General features: G+C 41.9%; 1 protein-coding gene across 3 annotated transcripts in view; it reads left to right on the top strand.

Moving 5' to 3' along the window:
* The window catches only part of LOC121271977 (RNA-binding protein with multiple splicing 2), a 98909-nt gene that overhangs the window by 35539 nt on the left and 50974 nt on the right, over positions 1 to 12396 (top strand). For all 3 annotated transcript variants that reach the window (XM_041178243.1, XM_041178245.1, XM_041178244.1), the window contains exon 3: positions 5488 to 5526. In XM_041178243.1, the coding sequence (XP_041034177.1) occupies positions 5488 to 5526 (39 nt within the window). The remainder of the gene's footprint in view (positions 1 to 5487; positions 5527 to 12396) is intronic.

Raw genomic sequence — 12396 nt, 5'->3', positions numbered from 1 at the left:
GCGGTACTACCACCATATTAAATGTGATAAATAGCAACTCCAAACTGGGCATCCATGAAATGCTGTGGGGCAGCCACGGAATTGTATGTAGCCACGATCTGTAACCTCATGGCCTGACATGTTCCCCACTCTACCATTAGCACCAAGCCAGGGATCAACCCTGGTTCAATGAAGAGTGCAGGAGGGCATGCCAGGAGCAGCACCAGGCATACTTAAAACCTGGTGAAGCTACAACACAGGACTACATGCGTGCCAAGAGCAAGTGATAGACAGAGCTAAGTGATCCCATAACCAATGGTTCAGACCTAAGCTCTGCAGTCCTACCACATCCAGTCATGAATGGTGGTGGACAATTAAACTCACTGTAGGAGGAAGCTCCACAAATACCCCATCCTCGATAATGAGGGAGCCCAGCATATCAGTGCAAAAGATAAGGCTGAAACGCTCACAACCATCTTCAGCCAGATGTGCTGAGCAGATGATCCATCTCGGCCTCCTCCGGAGGTCCCCAGCATCATAGATGCCAGTCTTCAGCCAATTCAATTCACTCTGTGATTTCAAGAAATGGCAGAAGGTTCTGGATATTGCAAAGGCTATGGCCCTGATAACATTCCAGCAATAGCACTGAAGACTTGTGCTCCAGAACTAGCCACGCCCCTAACCAAGATGTTCCAGTGCAACTACAATATTGACATCTTCCTGGCAATGTGGAAATTTTCCCAGGTACATCCTGTCCACCTAAAGCAGGACACATCCAACCTGGCCAACTACTGTCCCATCCGTAAAGTGATGGCGGGGTCATTGACTGCTATTGAGTGGCACTCACAGTGATAACCTGCTTGTTGATGCTCCATTTTGCACATGCCGGGATCACTCAGCTCTTGACCTCATTACAGCCTTGTTCCAAACATGGACAGAAGGTCTGAACTCCAGAGATGAGAGTGACTGCCCTTGACAAAGCAGCAAAGTGGCATCAAGGAGCCCTGGCAGAAGTGGAGTAAATGGGCATCAGGGAAAACTCTTTGCTGATTAGTGTCATACCTAGCACAAAGGAAGATGGTTGTGGCTGTTGGAGGTCAATCATCTCCATTTTGGGACATCACTGCAGGAGTTCCTCAGGATAGTGTCCTAGGCACAACCATATCCAGCTGCTCCATCAATGATCTTCCTTCCACCATGAGAGGTCAGAAGTGCAGATGTTCACTGATTACAGTGCTCAGCACCATTTGCAACTCCTCATACTGTAGCAGTTCATGTCTTTACACAGCAAGACTTGGACAACATTCAAGCTTGGGCTTATGTGACAAGTAACATTTATGCCAAACAAGTGCAAGTACTATCTCCCAACAAGAGAGGATCTAACCATCTCCCCTTGACATTCAATGCCATTGCCGAATCTCCTATAATCCAACATCCCTGGGGGTTACCATTGAACAGGAGCTGAACTGGACTAGCCATATAAATACTGTGGCTACAAGAGCAGGTCAGAGGCTAGGAATCATGCAATGAATAACTCATCTCCTAACTCTCCAAAGCCTGTCCACCATTTAATAAGGCACAAGTCAGGAGTGTGATGGAATACTCCCCACTTGCCTGGATGAGTGCAGCTCCAACAACACCAGCTTGATGCCATCCAGGACAAAGCAGCCCACTTCATTGGTACCCCATCCACTAAAATAACATCAACTCCCTCTGCCACTGACACAGTGGAACACCGCCAGCTGGAAGTTCCCCTCCAAGCCATCACCATCCTGACTTGGAAATATATCGCCGTTCCTTCACTGTCGCCGGGTCAAAATCCTGGAATTCCTTCCCTAACAGCACCATGGGTGTACCTACACCACATGGTCTACAGCAGTTCGAGAAGACAGCTCACCAACACATCGAGGGCAATTGGGGAAGGGTTATAAATGCTGGCCCAGCCAGCGAGGCCCATGTCATGTGAATAAAAAAAAAACTTTCTAGGATGACAGCCTACCACCATTACTCTGTAGGACCTCCAGGTCACCAATTCTTTGAACTGCACCCAAAAGGAGTTTGTAGTTTTTAAGTGAGGGGAGAGTTCCATTACTTCCGTTTAATGAGGTTGTATTGACATGGAGCTGCATTTAATATATTGTATCAACTAGATAACCAGGTACCTAATTTAATGCAAATACTTTTTATTTTAAAAAATCTTGTTTGCAAAAATACAATTGTAAAGTCTGCAGAATAACGATATGAATCCTTGGATAACTGACAGAACCTCAAATTTTACATATTGCAGGGGACCCTGCTAGGGGAATAGTTTCCTTCACTTTGAACAATGTTAGAATGACATGTTATTCAAGTGAATTACACTCCATGCACCTGGCTGTTTGTCCTTCTTCAATGGGATGCTTTTTGAGCCTGTTTTTCTGAAGACTGGTTCTGGTTTATAAGGCCACCCTCGAAAGATGTCTTTTTCTCACTGGTGTGTAAGAGTTCAGTCCGTTTGGCTGATCAGCGCGCAAGTGTTCTTGAAATTGGATAAAATGTTGAACATGGTTTGCTTCTAGCAATTAACATTTGAGTCTGAGGTGCTAATTTTTGTTTTGAAAGAATTACTGCTCAGCTTGGACTATGGCTTCCGGTAACAACTGCCGATCTTGCACCAGAGTTTGTGTATAAAGTGTGTTTTGATACTTGGACAAATTAGGTGCTGCTTGGTTTTATGGAATTTGATAAGCACTTAACAACCTTCAAGTGTGGTCCATAGACTCAATTTGGTTTGCTTAAGGCAGTTAGTGGATTGTGTGCGCCCATCTCTTTATTTTGGAAAGGAAGACTCCTCCCTAACAGCACCATGGGGTGTACCTGCGCCCCATGGATTGTAGCGGCTCGAGCAGGGTGCTCGCCACTGCCACCTTATGGGCAATTAGGGATGGGCAACAAATGCCTACATCCTGTGACAGAATTTATTTTGTGTGTGTGTGCTGTTAGCATCCATCATCGTTATTGTTTTGAATCTTCAGGATTTAGCCAAATCGCAGGCTATTGTAGAAATCCTGAATTGCTGGGTGTCTTACTCATGGCCCCATCACAGGCTGTGCTGCGGAACCTGGAACCCACCCCAGGCTGGTAAAATCAATCGACCTGGTGAAATTCCTCTTTTTCCACACCCCCCTGCCCCCAATATCGCTGTTAGAAACCCCATCAACAGTTAAGCCTGCTTGATTAGGTATAACCATTTCAAACAGTGATTGGAGTAATATCACTGCTGAACAATTTGAGCTGGTCTTGGAAAAGCTCATTTTTACATTTGGCTGTTAAGTGTTTCTTATGATTAATTGCTCACATCAAATTTATAGCACAGGAGGAGGCCATTCAGCTCATGCCTGCAGCAGCCAAAAATGTGTTATCCAGCCTAATCCTACTCTCCAGCCCTGTAGTTTACAGCCCTTCCCAAGTGCGTAGCCAAGTGGTTTTCTGCCTCTATGACCCTTTCAGGCAGTGGGTTCCAGACTCTCTCCACCCTCCGGGTGAAAAGAATTCTCCTCAACTCCCCTCTAATCCTTCTACCACTTACTTAAAAACAAAACTCTGCACCCCCCCCCCCCCACCCCCCCCAAGGTTATTGACTTCCCCCTCTGTTGAGGGAAATGGGACCTTCTGCTGTATCCAGGCCTCTCGTCATTTTTTTACACTTCCAATTAAATCTCCCCTCAACCATCCCTGCTCCAAAAAAAAGCCCTCGGCCCCTCTGATCTTTCCTGATAGCTAACTTTCTCCTGGATTATTAAATTGCTAGATTATTAAGTTTTTAATGTTCATGATGTGCCATCTATATGTATGGGCAATCTTTGCTTTTATTTTGGAGAGCATAATACAATTTTCGTTTCTTCTGGTTTGCGGATTCACAAGGATTAATTTTTTTTGATGTAAGTGGTCACCCTGGGCGATTTGAGCATCGCTACAGCTCAACGCCAAGAATTCCCAATAAGAAATACTCTACAATTGCTTGCGGAGAATGCTTTTAGTTTGCTTTTCCCCCACAAGTCACTAGATCTCTCCGCTCCCTTCAAGGGCAGCAGCAAGCACTCTTCCTTTACTACTGACTGCAAAGTCCCAGCCATTAAGTTTAGTATTGTAGACTAACAATACACAGACCGGTAATGTATCCTTGGGTTAATCCGTCAGCTGTTTGGCTGCAGTAGCAACGCATACATAAGTAAATTGATAGACTTGGGCCCAGCAGCTTTTGTGGGCAGGTTGACGAATGCTCTTGCGCAAGATAAATTCCTGATGAACAATGTAATGTAATGCTCTGTGAGCAATATCAACTTTGCAGGCAGGCACAATAAATGTGCTCTAAACTGAGCATTCAGTCTAATTGGCCTTTTTTCAAATTGCATTTTATCTTTTGACTTGAGTGACTCTTCATTCTAATGAGTCTCCTCAGCAACCCTGGTGCTGTTAAATCACTGGGTTTTATTTTAAGAAGAACAATAGTCTTGGTGCCTTTCACAGCTTCAGGGCACTCAGAAGCACTCTGCAGCCATTCAAGTGCTTTTAGGAGTATCGTCTTTGTTGTAATGCAGGGATAAGTGGCAGTCAATTGGCACACAAGGTCTCTCAAATAGCAATATGATCAGATACTAATTTGGGATGTTGCTTAAGGGATAAATTTTGACCAGGACATCAGGCTGAATTCTCACTCCCTCCTTCAAATTGTGCCAGGGGATGCTTTTCTGCTCACCTGAGAGCCAGTGAGTCCTCAACTTAACATCTTATCCAAAAAATTGCACCTCCAACTGTGTGCAGCACTTCCTTTAGCGCGGTGCTGATATGTTGGCCTGGATTTTTGTGCTCAAGTCTCTGGATTGGGATTTCCCAGAACTTAGTGACGCTTGAAGCACAAACACTATTCACTGAACCACATTAGCTCTCCTCTTACCTGGGCCTTGTAAAAGGATATGCTGCCAAAGTTGAGGACCCCTTCCACGTCTACCCCTTTAAAAATAGGAGGGGACAGGAGAGAAGCCTTGGGTGACCTACAAAGACCTTGACCTTAAAACATTGATATTGCAATCAACAGGCCCACAAATTTTTGTCAATCTCACAGCCTCACTTTAGGTCTCTGCATTGAAGTTTTGTACCCACTGGGTGAGACTTGTGCAAAAATCAAGATGTTTGTTTATAAACTTGAGACAATATGTTCAATTTAGTTGTACTTGTCCAAAGTGGTTTCCACTTTTTAAAATCTAGAAGTGTGCTTTTAGCATTTTAAATTCAAGGCTAGCTTAATTATAATCTCTCTACCATATGCCTTCGCTTTCAGTTGTAGTTTTTCCTTTTAGAGATTGAAACATGTCTTTTGGAAACCTGGTATTGAATTTGCCTATTTAATCTCACCTGGCATTGAACTGATTTAATTCAACCAGTTCAAACTGCGCGCTTCGTTTTGAGAAGTACTAACACCTTTTAATTGTAAAAATTCCATTATTGTAATGTATTTTTCCCCTACAGGGTTATGAAGGGTCACTGATCAAGCTAACATCAAAACAGGTAATTATTATTTTTATTTAACCATAAGTTAGCCAGATGTGGAATTTTCTGCATGTCCACTACTTCTAACTTGAGACACAACTTGAGACCTTTTCACATAAAATGGGGAATCTGGATCATGCAGATACTCTGACACGAGTTGCTAGCCTGCTTGGATGTATCAAGCTTGGGGGGTGGTAGTGCCACTTGAAGCAGGTTTTAATGTAGCAGGATTTGTATAACCTGCCACTCCAAACTGAATTTGACCTCTACCAAATTTTATAAGGGACAGTAGGTTGATTGTGAAAATCCAAGATGTACACGTAATATCGCTCAGTACGGCTTCCCTTTCCCACTTGGAGAGGGATGGAAGGTTGTGCTGGGCGGAGGGAGGTGTGAATGATATTTTGTGATTTTTTTTCCCTGCATGTTGTGTTAATAAATGTTAAGACTTGCCAGCAGGATGGGGGTGGGGGGGGAAGTTCATTTAGAGGTTTATGGACAAGGATTTTTGAATTTATGGGGAACTGATTGTATTTTTTTTTCCAAAACGTCAATTGGGGAGTGGGAGAGTTGGGTTTGAGTGGGATGGTATTGGGTAAGTTGGGAGTTTGTGTGAATGGGCTGCAGATGAGTTGTTGTTGTAGCGGTGAAGAATCTTTAACCATAAGAAGTAATTCTTGGAAAGGTTCTACCATTTTCTATTTCACTTAAGGAATATCTCACTACTTACAAACCTCAAATTGAGTGGTGTTGAAAGCAAGATCTTTCTAGATAGTAAAGACATGGAGAGCTATGAGGATAGTGTGGGAAAATGTGTTTAAGGTAGATCAGCCATGCTCTAGTTGAATGGCAGATCAGACTAGAGGGGTCGAAATGGCTTGCTCCTATATGTTTGCAAGTGCTTTTTAAAAGTTATTTAAAAAGCTGAGATGAATTGTACCTTTTTAAAATTGGCTTCAAGTTGAACTTCTTTGCCAATGACCAAACTAAAGCTACACTTATTCTCACCAATTATAAATGTTTGCCTTTTCAATTGGCAGATAGTCAATATGTTCAACTATTAAACCGCAGGATTGAATTCAAAAGTATTTATATTTAACATGGTTTTGTCAAACGTAGCTTAGCCTCATGATCTTCAAAAGCTAGTGCAACCAAATATTTATCTCTTGGTAATTCTTTCTTAGATGTAATTACTTAAGGTTTGGACTGTACATGGACTCCTACTCCTAACTTGGATGGTTTAGTGGACCTCTGTGTAATGCATCAAAGTTAATGAATGTATAACCTTTTCATTGACCCCAGAAATCTGCAGGGGGTTTCTGGCACTCATTTACAACCCTGGCCAACAGGGCAGTTCAGCAATAGAATTGTGCAAGTTTTAAAATCTGGCAATGATTTCTTGGGAGTTTATGTTCTTAATATTGGACGTAGTCTTCAGTCCAGAAACATCTACTGAACCGATCACTTGTGTAATTGGACTAGTTGCATTTAAGGCCTGGACCTTCTGCTAGGCTGTGCTGATTTTTATTTTTATTTTTTTGGGGGAACAATTCAACCAATCCAATGCATAAGGTTGGGGGTCGGTTGGGTGGGGGGGGGGGTGGGATTTCGAGAACAAATCTAGTTTTTTGCAAGCTTTTGTGGAAGTTTCCAAAAGTTTGGGAGCCGGACCCCCTCACACCTGGGCACTGCCTCGGATTAAATTGTCAACGTTTTCTGCTAATTGAGCATGTTTGAAGACCTTGGCTCTAAAAGTTGAGCTCCTAATAATGCAAGAACACTATAGGTACCCTATTTTATTTATTTTCTATAATGCACAATGTAACTTGTAAATGGTTCTGTTGTAGGGTGGCCGAGTTGTGCTGTTAGTGATAGAGTTGATCAGTCGCTTCTTGGGTGGAAACATTAAGTTTATTTACAATATACTCAGCAGCAACTACACGCATGCTTTCAACTCCAACTCTATCTCTACACTGACTGCTTAAGTAGCCTGCGCTACTCTATTGGTTATGTGATCTTTCCTAACAAGTATTATTCTTAAAGGTACATTACACACTAAATAAAATCACAATTCTGTCGGTTTAAAGTTATCTTCACTTAACTAAAATTGGGCGAATCATATTGGACTAGACTCTGATTAAAAAATGCTTTTGTGCTTAACCCATATATTTTTAATTCAAAACTTCAAAAACTACATTCTCACATTACCCAGTTGCACTTGTTCATGGCGAATTTTGTATGTGGCAATATGTAAATGAGCGAGCAGAAACTTGATCAAACACCTCTGTAAACAAGTGCCCTTTGTGCCCAAACCGGAAACTCGGGGCCTGTGTTTATAGATATCAACTGAATATCGTAGAGTTTTATAAAAAAAAATCCTTGATGTGCACCCCCCACCTCCCTGTGCAATTGTGATTATGATGTCCAGCAATGTTGGCTTACGCAACATTCTTAGCAACATGCTCTGCTTCCCACGAACGGGCATATAAATTTTAATCACCCTTGTAGTTTGCAAGAAGCATCAAACTTTTTATTTGGTTTTCGGATTTTGCTTCTCCTCCTTATCGCCTGAACAGAAGGAGCAAATAGCATTTCACCATCTATTGGCTGACTTTCCAGCTCACGTTCTATCTCCCATCTTTTAGGCAGCACACTGATAGTTCTGCGCTGAAGCATTGTGTGGGACAGGGACTTTAGAGATTTCGGTGTTAACTCACTGTATTCTGACTTGAGTACCACTGACCCCTGCTCTATAATGCTTCAGATTGATGAGGGCCAGAAGGTTGAAAAGCACCTTGAATATGTTAGCCTGAAGGGAATTGAGTTGAGATTGATCTCGGACTTTTAACACTGGTCACTTTGTCTTCACAAATACATAAATGAAAAATAATTATGTTTAGCCCTGGAGCAAACTGATAATTCATTTTGTAAAACTGGTCTTTTAAAGCAGAAATGCTAGAAGCATCCAGGGTAGCCACCCGAGTGCTTTCTATTTTTTTTCTTATTTCCAGCCTCCAACAGTATTTTGTGGGTTTTTCTTGTATTTAAACCACATTCTAACGTGACAAATATTGTTACTAGCTCATTATGCTTTTTAACCATAAGCTATTGATGGTGGCTAAATTCCAGCTGGACCTTCTTTCACAACGCTTTACCTCAATTAAGAGTCACCTCCTTGTCCTGGTTTCTGGCTCCAACTCCAAACTCAGGTGATATTTTGCACCAAAACTGCAGGACCTGACATGAGGCAAGTCCTATACCAACCAAACTGCTGCATTTCCCTTTCAAAGAAGCGTCACTACCTTTTTGTAAAATTCTAAAATGCAACACCGAATTTTGAGTATGATTGTTTCACCCCCAGCGATTGAGAAATTTGAAATAAAAAAAACAGGAAATGCTGGGGGCGGGGGGGTGAAAAAATTCAGACCTGGCAGCACCTGTGGAGAGAGAAACAAAAGAGTTTGTGTTTCGAGTCTATTTATCATTTACTACATTTCGGTGTGGTGAAATCTGTTTGGCCCTCCTAATTGAATGGGGAAAGTTACCTTGCTGTAGCGCCTAGCCTCCAAACAATGGTCATAGTTTCAGTCAGTGGCTTATGTTGATTGGAGTTGCTTTTCTGGTTGGGGAGATATCTCGAGCAAGAGCTCCTGGTTGCTATTTAGAAAAGCTCTGATAATTTATTGCAAAACATTGATTTCTAGGACACGTCTGTACCTGGGATTTATGTCCTTTGATCTGAAAGGAGCAATCCTTAATTTGAAATTTTGTTAAGAGTTTGTAGCATTGGTCGACCTTCCTTTTAGAAGGTTTCTGTATTGCAAAGATCAATCAAAATGGGCACAAGATTTACAGAAGTGTATAAGAAACAGTGTTGGAAATCAGAGCTTGTTGAATGAGCACTCGCTCCAAGCAAACCAGACTGTCTTGTTTTGTGCTGTCATATCCCGTGGGAGAGCAGAAGTGAGTCAGTTGGTAACCTTAACACAAGGGGTAGGATTCCACTTTGATCTAAAAGCAGCTGCCTTTTTTTTGGGGGGGGGGGGGGCGGGATACAATTCTTAGCAACTTGCAAAGTGAGTGCACTATTTACTGAACCATCCAAGGTACAGCCTGGCACAGGCAACTGATGGGTGAGTCATAGGTTAAGCAGGAAGCATTGCAGTAGAACAATCTACTTGCAATCTCCCTTCAAGGAACAGAAACCACTAAAGTAGATAAGTATGCATCCAAGAACATAGTGACCTTTTTTTTTAAAAAGTAATGGTATGAGCAAAACCCCTAATTTTTTGATTTTCCTTTTTTTTTGCCAGAAAGCGGCAACAATTGTACAAATCTATTCCTAAAGTGACGTGAAAGAGCAAATGTTTCTCTTTTCCAATTTGAAAAGTTAGTGCCAAATAGAAACTGCAAAATCTTTGCATGACCAATGGGCGTTTACACATCGATAAAAGCAAAATACTGCAGATGCTGGAAATCTGAAACAAAAACAGATAGCTGGAAAAACTCAGCAGGTCTGACCGCATCTGTGGAGTGGGGGACAGTTAAAGTTTCGAGTCCGTGTGAACTCATCAGAGAAATAGAAATGAGGTGAAATATAAGCTGTTTAAGGGTGGGGTGGGGACAGGTGGAGCTGGCAATCTCTGCTTTGCCTCCACCTATCACTGGCTGTCTATCCAGCTCCAGGCTCGATTTTTATCATGAGGGTTGAAATAGAATACTTAGCAATATGTGTTTATCAATAGGTGTTGACACGTTCTTGTCCATCAAGCTTGATTTATTGAGCGTTAAATGGGTTGGAGCATCTTTTAATTTTATGCCATTTTAATATAATTACCATTTTTCTGCAACTTTTGCCTTTGATATCTGGCGCAACATGCCCTGATGTGTTTCACCATACAACTGCAAAGGCTCGTCACCTTTTTAATATGAAAGGGGACAGCACTATTTTAAATTCAAGTAAGCTAGCTGCTTTCTAGTGTCTGAAATAAAGGCTCACTTAATATTGCTCAATGCACATTGAAGCTTATCAAGTTCTTACAAAGGATACAGGAAGGACGTTTCCCCTGCCTGTGGAGGAAGTGGGGGATGCTATTTCCAGGGGGATAATCTCAGATTAAAGGGTAGGCCATTTTGGACTGGGATCAGGAGGAATTTCTTCACTTGAGGGTGGTAAATCTTTGAAATCCTCTACCCCAGAGGGTTGTGGAGGCTCAATCATTGTGTATGTTTAAGACAGAGATTTATAGGTAATAAAGATGTTGAGGGATATGGGGATGGTGTGGAGAAAATGGCATTGAGATAGAAGATCGGCCATGATCTAGTTGAATGGCAGAGCAGGCTTGGGGGGCTGAATGGCCACCTTCACCTATCTCCTGTGTTCTATATTTGAGTGACCAAGCATATTGTATACCTACAAGAATAGTTCATTCATGTGAAGAAACGAAGCAATGAATGACAACATACCTTGCAACACAACTAACACAAGTTAAACTCCCTTGCTTTTCAAATAGTTCCATAGCATTATGAAACCTTGTCTGGCCTGAAGTGCATGTTAACATCTTGGTCAAATGACAGCTGGTGGTGATTTCTGAATTTTTCAGATTTTGGATGCACAAAAGCTTAACACCACATTTGTACTTAAGCCTCCAGTTTACAGCTGAAACAAATAAATGACTTATTGAACTGTTCCATGAAACCTTTCTCACTACTCCTGTCTTTTTCTTCATTTGTGGTTTTATGAGATGTGGGTGTTGCTGGCAAGGCCAGCATTTGTTGCCCTTCCCTAATTCCCCTTGAACTGAGGGCTTGCTAGGCCAGTTCAGAGAGCAGTTAAGAGTCAACCACATTGCTGTGGATCTGGAGTCACATGTAGGTCAGGTAAGGATGGCAGATTTTCCTTCCCTAAAGGACATTTGTCACAACCATCTGGTTGACCTATTGACATTCGCTTCATGGCCACTATAACTCCAAATTTTATTAATTGAGTTTAAATTCCACCAGCTGTCGTGGTGAGATTCGAACCCATGTCCCCAGAGCATTAGCCTGGGCCTCTGGGTTACTAGTCAAGTGACATTGCCATCTTCCTGAATTCCCGGTTTAGAAACATTGCTGATAAGAAAGCTTATAATGAGTCAAAGTATGTCATAACTCTTTTGGAGGGTATGTGACACTTCTACTATCAGTGATGCTTTGATGACCTTAAGAGTTGAATATTTATACACTGCCCTTGGCTTTACACAAAGTGACAGGCTCAATTATATGCTCCAAATTCTAGGTTTTGAACACCCACCCTTGTAACCCAGGCAAGAGTGCTATCACTGATAAGGCTGACTCCATTCATTTCTGGAGCCATACCTAATCTTCAGGCCCTGATGAATTTAAATCCATTATTTGCAGATAGGCATCATCACAGCGTATTGATCCTGTTAAAGCATAAACTAGATTTGATCCAAATACCTCTTGGCCTCGTCCTGTATTAAGATTGACAGGATGAATTGAAATTGGAGACTTGAGTTTAAAGCCCAGCTTTTGTGCATAACCTGTTAATGCATGTGTGCATACCCGAGGTGTTGAAGTGAGCTAGTTGCTGGATTGCTGTTAGCAAATGAATAAAGACAAGTGATCCTGCAAATATAAATTGGCTGCAGTTTTACCCGCATCTGTCCATAATGTAAGGCTGTTGACATATATTTATTCATTGACTAACGTGAGTCTCCAGTTTATTTTCAACAAATAGTGGTAGATTGTGCAGTTAACGTGTACTGTTGTGTTCTGGTCACTTTATCCAGGAAGGGGTTTTGTCCTGTAACATTTTCTGATGAAATTTGTATTAAACACTTTAATTAAGCACACGAACAGTGTGGGGAGAGGGTAGCTCACACAGAG

This window comes from Carcharodon carcharias, chromosome 32 (genome assembly GCF_017639515.1).
Source record: "Carcharodon carcharias isolate sCarCar2 chromosome 32, sCarCar2.pri, whole genome shotgun sequence".
Classification (NCBI taxonomy): domain Eukaryota; kingdom Metazoa; phylum Chordata; class Chondrichthyes; order Lamniformes; family Lamnidae; genus Carcharodon; species Carcharodon carcharias.
Note: the sequence above shows the minus strand (reverse complement) of the source record. Positions and strands in the feature narration are given on the sequence as shown.